Source organism: Terrapene carolina, unplaced genomic scaffold (assembly GCF_002925995.2).
Source record: "Terrapene carolina triunguis isolate 2854851 unplaced genomic scaffold, T_m_triunguis-2.0 Scaffold104, whole genome shotgun sequence".
NCBI classification, from domain to species: domain Eukaryota; kingdom Metazoa; phylum Chordata; order Testudines; family Emydidae; genus Terrapene; species Terrapene triunguis.
The window spans coordinates 2,563,202-2,575,344 of NW_020664455.1; the positions used below are offsets into that span (position 1 = coordinate 2,563,202).

At 46.4% G+C, this 12,143-nt stretch overlaps 1 protein-coding gene across 1 annotated transcript in view; it reads left to right on the plus strand.

Moving 5' to 3' along the window:
* Positions 1-1,500: 1,500 nt before the first annotated feature.
* The window catches only part of LOC113406563 (metalloprotease TIKI2-like), a 234,584-nt gene continuing 223,941 nt past the window's right edge, over positions 1,501-12,143 (plus strand). The window contains exons 1-2 of the mRNA XM_026651878.1: positions 1,501-1,608; positions 3,127-3,687. Of these exons, the coding sequence (XP_026507663.1) occupies positions 1,501-1,608; positions 3,127-3,687 (669 nt within the window). The remainder of the gene's footprint in view (positions 1,609-3,126; positions 3,688-12,143) is intronic.

The window sequence follows — 12,143 nt, forward strand, 5'->3', positions numbered from 1 at the left end:
GTCCCCTCATTTTAGATATGGGGACACCCATGTGCAGAGGGGTTATGTTCAGTTTGCCCAAGCACATGCAGTAAGTAAATGGAAGAACTGGCCATAGAATCTAAGGGTGAAATCCTGGCCATGCTGAAGTCAATGGCAACACTTTCACGGACTTTAACTGGGCCGGGATTTTGCCTGAAGCCTTTAGCCAGCTACTGGCCAAAGCTGCCTCACATCGCCACTTCCAAGGGGTGACAAGCCACACATGTTTTGAGATTCTTGTGCAGGGTCTTATCTGACCCTCTGATGTTTGCAAAATTGGACCAGAGATCTTTTTAGAGGAACGTACTTTCTCATGAGGCTCTACATCCTGATTTCAACCCATGGGTGCAAAAGCAACTGCGAAGGGGGGTGGATGTGGGAAAATGCACATTCAACTGTTTCAAAAGCTTAAAAACAAAGTTGTGGTTTGACTCGATACTGAAGGAGGATGCAGGAGTGGGGAGGAGCGGTGTGTGGTCATTTTTTACAGTTGTTTAGGGAGAAGGACTGAAGGCAAACGCACTGGGGGATAGTGAATTATACAAACACCTGCATGGGACCCTGCCCAGATTAAGAAATAAAACTGAAGGGGGGGGGAGAACACATTTCTTCTTCTGTAGCAGTGAGGAGAGACAGGGGAAAGGTTGGCAGTTTGGCAATGATATAAGAAGAAACTCACCTTTCAAAAGGAATTACTAATTGAGGAGGGGGGATCTTGGAGCTGCATGTTCAGAGGGTTTGATTCCCCCCTCCCTCTCCAGCTGCAGGGGAAAAATCAGGCTACTGCAGGTGGCTCACATTGGGGGCAATTGATTGACGCACTGAACCTAGGAAACCCGCTGACTGGTCCCTTTGCAGCAGGGCAAAGATGCCTATTAACGGAGCCTTCAGCGCCAGCGGGTTAGATGATTGAGAAACAGGCGCCCTCTAGTGGCGGCAGCGCCTCCCTGCAGAGCGAAAAAAAAAAAAAAAGTTCAGGAGGATGGGAAGTTTGGGAAAGTTGGAAGTGGCTGTGAGTTTTTGCCTCCTCGCTGCGCGCGTGTGTGTGTGTGATATTGACATGCTGACATGCTGATCAGTACCCGCCTTCCTGTGCCTGTTCAAATAGCAATCACCAACTCCATCCTCACCAGCGAGGCTCCAACCCCCCCACGCCTGACAAGCTCCTTGGCTCTCCCACCTCCTTCCCAACGCCGAAAAACTGCTCCGGCCAGCTCAGAAGTGGCTCCTGCGATTTGCAAAAGGAGCATGGCGGAGGCTGGGGATCAGGCGCAAAGCCGGGCTCGTCCTCTGCGGAGCCTTTCGCCGTCTGACAAGCCCTGAGCAGAGAGGGGGGGGCTCCAGGCGCCGGCTCCTGCTTTGCACTTGTCACCTGCGGACGGGACGGGCAAAGTTTGTTTGAATAACAAGGGCAGGGGGGGGGGGGGGGGTTAAGATCCAGGAAAGCCACCGGGGAAGGCTCAGCCGGGACGAGGCAGGATGCGACCCAACCTGGCGCTGATCTACTTCATCTTCGGGGGGATCCTGCCCGGCGCCACATCTAGGAGGAAGCAGATGGAGCCCGGGCCATGTGAGCTGCCCCGATCGGTGAGCTGCGTTCCCCGGAGCGGCTTCCCCTTGCCCCCGCGCTCCGGCTTCACGCCCCAGCCCCAGGAAACCATCAGGCGATCCGCAGCGGGGACTGGCCCTCTGCCTGGCAGTCTCCTCCAGGGGCCGGGGGGAGGGGGGAATAATCGCTGTTTTTTATTCTCAGTGCCCCCTCCCAGGGCATGGAGACAGCCCCATCCCAGCTCTGCTTGCTTCGCTCTCTGATGGACCAGGGCTCGGCTGCGGGGGGACAGGATGGTTGCCCAGTTTGCTCAGGGCACGCCAGCTCCCAGGCACTTTCTGCTCAGGGGTGGGTCTGATCACTACAGCCCAAGGGGGTCACTGTCCCTCCGTCTGCCTGCCTGGATCCACACATCCAGGGCTCCAGCTGCATCGCTACACACACCGGGCAGTGCCTCTAGACAGGCACCACGTCCACACGGCTGGGCGTGTGGCGGAGTGCACACAGGTGTAAGCATGCAAGTTCCGTGTGTCGAGTTTATACATGGGTGTAGATAGGCGCAGATTAAATACAGTTTCTCTGTATGTCTTTCCATATCTACACACTGCCTCCCCTTAGCACTGTGTGTCTATAGGTGCACATATAGCTTCTGTATATATAGTTCATCTAGCTAGACATCTATGTGGATCTAGCCATCGCCACATTTATCTGTATGGTTACATGCTAATTATGCAGAGACACGTGTATATATAGCTATAGAAATATAGATAAATACAGAGGGGTAGCCGTGCTTTTTATAGATAAATACAATTACTGAAAAGGGATCCGTTTTTATGAATTTGCCAAGGTGCCAGTTAGATTTTAAAGCCGAAATCCAACAAGCTAGGTTTGCTAATTGGATAAGTGTTATAGCCAACATAGAATGGACTCTATTTTATTGAATGCAGGGAGCGTTCACTTACTAATTTTAAGGCTGGATTCCTTTCAGGGCCACTTTGAACTTGAACTGTAGTTCTCAAATCTACTTGCTTATTCATAACTAACCAACAATTGATTAATTCACCCAGAACCACATTAGTACACAATCAACAGCTCATCACTCAGGTGGAGATAGAACCAATGTTTTGGGTGCGCACTGCACACACAGTACCGTCTTGCAAGCAACTGTCGCAGTTATACCAAGGAACAATGCAGATGATGAGATTTCTTATTCAGATAGGTACTCGCACAGAAACTGTATTTGATCTGTCCCAGTATATTATAGCAGTTCAGTGTGTATATGCCTGGCGTGTGTGTTCGTGTGCACATACAGACGGAGACAGTTTATGTATGGTTTATCTGTGTTGCGTATGGATCTATGCAGCTAGACCGTTTTGGTGTATATCGCATAGACCTCTCTACTGAGGCTGTGTGTTGTTGTAGTATAGTGTGTGCAGCAGAGTTGCTGTATATAAAATTCTCTCTCTCTCTCTCACATGCTGTCCTGTGGTTTTGCTGGCCCTGAGCCTTGTCCCCCAAGCGGACTGGCTCTGACTCTGTCTCTCCCCCATCCCCAGCAGGGAGAGCTAAACTCCTTCTTGTGGACCATTCGACGGGACCCCCCGGCCTACCTGTTTGGCACCATCCACGTGCCCTACACGCGGGTGTGGGACTTCATCCCTGAGAACTCCAAGGCAGCGTTCCAGGCCAGCTCCAGCGTGTACTTCGAACTGGACCTCACTGATCCCTACACCATCTCAGGCCTGGCCAGCTGCCAGATGCTGCCCCACGGCGAGAACCTGCAGGACGTGCTGCCCCGGGAGCTCTATCGCCGCCTCAAGCGGCACTTGGAGTACGTCAAGCTGATGCTGCCACACTGGATGACCCCAGACCAGCGGGGCAAGGGGCTGTACGCTGACTACCTCTTCAATGCCATCGCCGGCAACTGGGAGCGCAAGAGGCCCGTCTGGGTGATGCTGATGGTCAACTCCCTGACTGAGACGGACATCCGCTCCCGAGGGGTGCCTGTGCTAGACCTCTACCTGGCCCAGGAGGCCGAGCGGATGAAGAAGAGGACAGGGGCTGTGGAGAGGGTGGAAGAGCAGTGCCACCCACTGAATGGGCTCAACTTCTCCCAGGTAAGGGGGGCTTGGGCCCCTGGGCTTCTCTGTCCATCCCAGCAGGGGGGAAGGGAAACTGACCAGCACCAGGGTAAGAGAGCTCAGGAAGACAGGGCATGACCCAAAGCCCATTGAAGCTGCAATGGCCTTTAGAGAGGGCCCTCAGCAACCCAACGCAGCGATCAAGTGACGTAACACTGATGGTGCTGTGTATCTGCAGAGGTGACTCTGTGTGCGCATGGGATAGCCACCACAACACAATTGTGTACCCCCCCACACACACACGCTCTCTCTCTCTCTTTCTCTCTACTGCAGGTAATATTAGGGAGCCAGAGGCACTGAGATGCGGTGTCCCCAAGTTTGTAATATGCAAGGGAAGGTGTCAAACCTAGTATCTAATTTCTGCAGCAACTTGGTAAAAAGTTTTTAACGCCATCCTCTCATTCCCCGCAACTCAGAAGTAAAAATGTGAACTGAATGGATGAGGGGGGGGTAGTGGGCGGAGGGAGTTTTAATGTCGTTTTCAGTGTGTTTAATGTTATGCAAACTGCTTGGGTGTTCTTACTTTATTATTCCACGTCTAAAGAAATGGACTTTCATATAAGCTGTTGTGTACTGAGATAAGTTGAATTTTCATTTCTTGAATCTGCAAGGGGGGGTTGTGAAGAGGAGGTGAAGCTTGGAAAGTGAAGGACAGATTAAGGAGCAAGTGTTGGTGTAGTTTGAATCCAGAATGTCTCTTTCTGTTGGTAATTCAACTTTCTAAACCACATTTCAAGCCAGGATCGATCTCATTTGAGTGGACTAGCAGAAATACGTTCACAGCCCTTGACGTTGCTTTGTGAAACTGTCAAATTAGAAATACTGGAAATTCTGAAATTGAGCAAAAAGAGTGGGAGGGGGAAATAGTCCAGAGAAAACCATGACTTATAATTACAATGTATTTTTTTTTAAACCGGCTTTTGTCATTACTGTTAGTGCAACTATTTCCTGTCCTACCGTGCTGTCCTTATTTAAACAAAAAATCCACAGTGACTCTTTAAGTGGAGAGATTGTCACCAAGTGATGCATTTTTCAAAGATCTAACGGGGGGTTTGATTTACAGCGAAAAATCACATTTTTTTCCCTTTTAGCAAAAATAAATTCCTTTAATGTTCCCAGTTGTAAGAGTGTACACAGAGTATATAGAGTTCCCACAGCAAATCAGTGAGAGCCTAGGCTCTGCGAGCATGGAAAGTATAGTTTGAGTTGTTAAAAAATTCTTATTTCTACACCAAAAACTACAGACATCTGTGTTTTTTGACAAGGAATTTGCTTCTCCCTTTCCTTCAAAGAGTTAACCGCCTTTTCTTTTTGTTGACCACATACTTCTTTAAAACCGAAGTCTAAATAATTAACCACGGTACCCTCCCAATATTGATCCAATCCTAGTTGGCTGTAGTAGGTCAAATAGTACTTAAAATAAAACACATGAAAGACCTTAGTTAAAAATCTACACTTGGAAGCCTTTTAAATGTGAATCATATTACACATTTTTGTGTGTGTGAGGGAAAGAGAATTGCAAAGAAATGTTCTTACCATAGTACTCAGGGGATGATAATTCAACTTATTTTCCTTTTAGTCACTAATTTTTAACATGTACATAGAATCCCCCTTCCTTTAAAAAGAATTAGGACTATTACCTATTTAGTAAAGGAGTTGTTTTATAGACGGTAATGGGGAGTTTTGTGGAAAATTCTGATTTTTATTAACAAAATGTTAGGTTTTGATTATTATGGATTGTTGATGTTACTACGAAAACAGGTCACCGTTCAAGAGTTGCTTTAAAAATATTATTTTGCTTAGCTTGACGCCACTTCTGGAAAGGTGGCCATCAAAACAACATGAGACAAAATTGAGTAAAACAAACCAGATAGCTCTTTACTTGCTTCCTTTAAGGTGAATACATTCTGGCACCTGGCAAATTGTTTGGCGGTAGTAATTTGTAATGTTATCACTCTGTCTAGCAGTCCCACTGCTGTGCTAATTGAGAGGAGTGGGTTCCTATAACTAGATTTCTCCTCTTAATTCTCAATCTTGGAGTCTTCCGTAAGACACACATAATTAAACATACTAAAAATGGAAATCAGAAATTGACCAGTTCTTGTATTCCACTCTGTGTGTGTGGTTTGAGAACATCTGCCCTAAATTACACTCCCAAATCTGCTAAGGGCATCAGCACTTCTTACCTGCTTTCAGCATTACTGCAATATTGCATATAATATATAAGAAAATTTGGAAACCAAGTCTTGTAATTGTGCCTCATTTAAACATCTCTGTGCTTTTGCTTTCCAGGGAAAAATCCAGCATGTTTCCCTTAGTAAGTTTAAAAAAATAGTCATTGGCTTCCTCCCTGTCCCCCTGGCCCCGCCCAATCTGAAAGGCAGTTTTGTGTTACTGAAAGTTTTGAATAGGACTTTGTACACCAAATCTGTTAATCTGATATCATGAGGAGGGGGAAATCAAGAAGTGATCACCCCGTTGTACTTGGTTTCGATTGTTTCTGAAAGAAATGGGAGGTTTTTGCATTTTTAACCAGGAATGTTCCATGCCTAGAGTTCCTTCGATTTGTGAATCATTTTATCCACATGAGAAAATTAAGATGTACAGTGTAATTGATTGCTTCTTTGAGAACATAGGTGGTATATCGTTTTCCCATTGTGCACCTTGGCAATATAACATTCGTAGTCTGACCCTCCATTCCGCCTGGGACTTCTGCATAGTATTCCCTGCTGATATATGGCGACCATGTGGCTAATATACTGCAGCTTTACCATTGATTTAATTGCCTTCTAAGTGTCCTTGAGATTGAGAGGGGCCCAATCCAGTATTTACAAGCACCCACAACTCCTAGTGACTTCAGTGAGAGTTTTGGTTACCCACGAAATGCAGGATTGGGCACCAGCACTAGCAAACAACACACCTGGTGGTGAAGGTTTCTAAATCCAAGTGTGATAAGTAAAGGTGGGTCAGAACCTCAGAATCCAAAATTTCCCAATGCTGGAATATGATTCAGAACAGATCAGAACTATATGGATCCATCTTAGTAGCTTTGATTAGGAGTGAAGTTTTGGGGCAATAGCTCAAAGGTTTGGTGCCTAAATCCCTTTGAGGATCTGGGCCTGAGTTATTAACAGACACTGCCCTGAATCTCCAAGCTCAGGTCCTGCTTCACGTCCATATTTTGAACTCACCCATGTCTTGTGGAGGTGCATGGAATCTGCATTTCCAGTTCAGGCCCATCTCTAGTTTTTAGGCTCCTAGCCCCAGATTAGGGCATTATATGGCAAGGGGTGAGGAAAGGCAGCCACATGAATGCCAATGGGAGCAGAAGTGATTTGCCCACAAATGTTCCATGGGGTTAGAGAGAGAAAATGCTTCCTGGAGTTCTAGAAGGAGCAATATCTCCTGGTGCTCTTGGGACCCCACTGTCTAAAAGCTCCAATATAGTTATAACAAAGGCTTTCCAGGAAGCTAAAGTACCTGTTTGATTTTGGGTAGAGGTGGGCCCAACCCCACACCTGATCATGCTGAAATTTGGGGAAGTTCACATCCAGATTTGGATCTGAACTTTGCAGCCAGCTCCTAACTCTGTAATGGGACCTGGGTGAAATCAGGTGTTCATTAAAACCAATGGGGCTGTTGCCATTGACTTCAACAGAGCCAGGATTTCACCCCTGTATCTGAGCCCCCCAATTCCCGGGGAAGATTTGCAACTTCGCTGCTCAGTTCTGTCTCTAGACATGGAACCCAGCATGATTGCCAAGAAGGTATTTACTCCCCGCCCTCTAATTCATTCCTATATATTATCCACTTCATTCTTTTTCATCTCCCATCACTAGTTCTTTGTCCACACAGTTAATCCACATTCAGCTGGTGGCAAAGCCTTTCCTTACTATGCTTCCTGTTTGCAAAGTAGCCTTGCTAAAGACCCAGTGTTGTCCTGATGATTTTAAACCTATCCATACACGGGAAATCACACTGATTGAACGAAGGCTGTGTTCATTATCCTCAAGATGTCTAGGTTTTCCTTCTTAGTCACAATCTAGATAATAATCAGATTCAGATCACTGCAAGATGTGGTGGGATAAATTAAATGAGAGACGTAATATCAAACTGTAATTGATTGGATCAGAGACAGCCTGGAAGAAAGGAGCTCTAGATAGTGCCAGATCAAACTTCACACTTAGCTAGTCTCTTCCTTTCATTTCTCTTCCCCCTCACTCGCTGCACAAATAAACATTGTTTTCCTACTTCCCACCAAGGAGAGTCCGAATTAAGTGGGAGAAATGGCTTTGTTAACAAAGTCAGTCTTCATTTCCCAGGTCCTGCTGTTCCATCAAACTCTGGGACATGGAAGCTCTGATTACGCTATTGATAGGATTACAGAGAGTACAAGTGCTCTTTAATAAAAGGACGATGGGTGGTCCATCATGTTTGGCCAGTGACATCTATCTGCACTCTTTACGTTGGGCCCTGAATAGCAGAAATATGAATATACAGACATGAAATATTACTATACAGACAGGGCAAAATTTGGGTGTGCCCAGCATTCCTCCTGCGCCATTTTAAAAAAGATTAAATATTTTTGCATCTGCAAGGGCCATAATCTTCAGATGGTACAAATTGCTATAGTTCTGATTTCAGTGGCGCGATGCCAGTTTACACCAACTGAGGACCTGGCCCAGTTTAAAAAAAAACCAAAAACAGATGAAAAAGTTAAAATGTTTAGAACGGGACAAAATGTTATTGATGAAAAAGCTTTTTCCTTTGGGGGGAGGGTTGGGTTGGTGGGAAAGTGGGATTTTGACAATTTTTCTCTCTCAGTTTTTTCCCCCAACAACAATAAAGCCAAAAGCCCTAAATATTTCAGATATTGGCGGTGGAATACCAGAAGCTTTTTGGTCTACCTTTGCCCAAAGCGCCTCCCTCCAAAATAAATAAGTTTTAGTCTGTTTTATTTTTTGAAGAAAATCGGAATTTCTCAGGTGTGTGTGGGCGGGGGGAGGGGAGGTGTAATTTTCCGGCTAGCTCTATAACATGTATCATGAAAAGGCACAAGGCAAAATTAAAATTAGTCTGTACTGTGTGTGTGCTGCAAAAAGCTCGCAAGATGGAGTCACTTTAAAACCTGTGCTGGGCAACTGTTTAAGATAAAAATATGTACTCAAAAAAAAAAAAGAATCAGTAGCTGCTACTAATAGTTATACCCCAAATTATCAAAACCTGAAAGATTTATAAAATCTAATTTACTTTTCATCCGGATCTCTAGGGCCAGTCTGTTTTCCGCCTCGAGATCTTTCTTTTGCGTCCAGCTCTGGCATCATGCCTATAAAAGAAAAAGTCAGCCAGTTAAAGATGGCTTGCGGGGCAATTGGCAGTTAATCTACAGCATTGATGTTCAATTGCAAATGTATATAAGAAATTGTATATACTTGGTTGTACCACTTTACTCACCCCCACAAACCTTCATATGTCGCTTGGGTTAGAATCATACAATATTAGGGTTGGAAGAGACCTCAGGAGGTCATCTAGTCCAACCCCCTGCTCAAAACAGGACCAACACCAACAAAATCATCCCAGCCAAGGCTTTGTCAAGCCGGGCCTTAAAAACCTCTAAGGATGGAGATTCCACCACCTCCTTAGGTAACCCATTCCAGTGCTTCACCACCTTCCTAGTGAAATAGTGTTTCTGAATATCCAACCTAGATCTCCTCCACTGCAACTTGAGACCATTACTCCTTGTTCTGTCATCTGCCACCACTGAGAAAAGCCGAGCTCCATCCTCTTTGGAACCCCCCTTCAGGTAGTTGAAGGCTGCTATCAAATTCCCCCTCACTCTTCTCTTCTGCAGACTAAATAACCCCAGTCCCCTCAGCCTCTCCTCATAAGTCATGTGCCCCAACCCCCTGATCATTTCCGTTGCCCTCCACTGGACTCTCTCCAATTTGTCCACATCCTTTCTATGAGGGGGGGGACTGGATGCAATACTCCAGGTGTGGCCTCACCAGTGCCAAATAGAGGGGAGTAATCACTTCCCTCAATCTGCTGGCAATGCTCCTACTAATGCAGCCCAATATGCCATTGGCCTTCTTGGCAACAAGGGCACACTGCATCCGAAGAAGTGGGTTGTAGCCCACGAAAGCTTATGCTCTAATAAATTTGTTAGTCTCTAAGGTGCCACAAGTACTCCTGTTCTTTTTTTAAGGGCACACTGCTGACTCATATCCAGCTTCTTGTCCATAAGCCCCTGTCCTGCAGTCACATTTCCTGGGGTGGATCCCTTCATATCGGCGTGGTCTTGATTAGTGGATCCATTGGTAAGATCAGGGTCTCAGTTTGCAAACTCTTAAGGTCAAGGATTGGTTCTCCATGTGTTTTCACGGCACCTAATACAATGGTGCGCTGATCCTGATGGGGGCACTTGAGCATTATTTAAATATAGAAATTAAATAATAATCATTGTTGTGGGGCCAAATGATGGATGAAGCCGGGTGGAGTGGTAAGAAGCGATTTATTCGATTACAACATCCAGACCACTCGTTCCCCTCCGCCTCGCGAGCAACGAAGTGAGCCCCGAGTTATGGTTACAGTATCTTTTATCCCTACCCTTCTCATGGTACCCGCCGTATCCCCTACCTTCCGAATCATCCTTTTGTTTCCTAATATGGTGAGGATTACCCCTTCCCGGACCTGACCTGTTTGCTTCCTAATATGCAGAGGCTACCTTTCCCTGCACCCTATCCATTCGATTCCTTATATAGTGCGTTTTGGGCCCTATTTTACTGGCAGCAGATTGGGTAACTGAATAGCCTAATTTACGGTAAGGCCCCAAATTAGGGAACTTGTGGCTTAATTTGTGAGAAGACGCTACTCCTGAGGCAATACTTGTATTGCCCTTTTCCCTGTTAGACAGGGGCCCCCCATGCAGCTGAGGGTCATCTTGCTTCCAAGCCGGGGTTTCTGCAGAGAATTATGAAGGCAGGCTCTTATGCCTGGATCCTACCTTCAGCTCCCTGTAGGCCAGATCCAGCGCTGAGACCCCCTTTATTCCCACACCCACAATAACAACAGCTGATATTGATGCCATTTGTTTCCTTTTTGGAGTGCATTCACTGTATTGCCCAGGAGTCTAGGAGTCTAACCCCCAAAATCAAGAAATACGAAGCTCTTTTAGGCAGGCCCCTTCTCTTTTTTACTCTGTGTTTGTACAGCACCTAGCACCATGGGGTCCTAGTCTGTGGCTGGTGTTTTACATCCGGGCAAGTTTTGCCTGTAGCTCACCCTTATTCACACGCTGTGGCTGTGGTTGAATTTGCAATCCTTCAGTGGAGTGTCTACATCCCACACAATCTCCGCTGCTGAGAACTTTTAAACCACGATCGGATGTTCTTCTAAAACATCTGCTCTCGGAATTATTTTGGAGGAAGTTCTCTGGGCCTGTGTTATACAGGAGGTCAGACTAGATGGTCCTTTCTGGCTTCGGGATCTATGAAACACTCCCTTAAAAACACCAGGGGCAACTTTCTGTGCTCTGCTACATCTCCCAGGGCTCTGTCCCAGAGACACACCGATGACTAGACTTCAGAGTCAGTGGGGATAAGGGACTAAACAGGTGAAGGGGTCAATCTGTATTTGATTCTGGCGCTCTTGAAGGAACACTGAATAACGATGAAATGGATGTTGTTTGGTTTTACATTTTCTTAATCAACCCCCCCCCTCATCCCCCGATCTCAACATATATTTAAAACAAGGGTTCCCAGCCTGGCAATTGTGACTCTCAGGGGAGGCCAAAACAAGCGTCAGGGACCCTGCACTTCCATCCTGCTAAACTGGAGGGAGATTCTGGTCACCAGGTTCCATGATCCCCTGAAATGGCAAAGGGTGAATGCCACCGATTTAAAGCAATTTCCTGAAAGGAAATATTCTAATTTCCCTGGGTGAAAGACAGCTATAGTGCAGAGCCTATGCAAATCTTCCCCCTCTCCCACCCACTTAACCACTGTGCTTAGGATGCACGAGGCAGAAGTGCCTAGACAGATGGCGGGGGGGAGGAGCCAGTTATATCTTCTGTGTGGCATGAAGGTTGACTACCCCAAGCCAGCATGGGGAACAGGAGACCAGAGGAGCGATTGGAGGCACCATTATGCAGAGCCTGTGGCCCTAACACATCACACAGCCTGGCATGAAGAAGCTATGGCTTCTACTCCAGGGCTAGCAACTGCAGAGAGGTTAAGCTACAGACTCTTTCTTTGGTGTCAGATCGGGGAGGGGAACGTAATGAGCCTCACATTCTCTTGTGCTTAGCCCCGTTGGCAAATCTCTGGCCTAAAATAACCCATCAGTGTCCCTCTGAACTAGTGCTCCCGATCAAGGGAGACTTTGCAGTAGCTAGACAGAACGGTTCGTGCAGTTGAGTATTGAAATGCATCAGG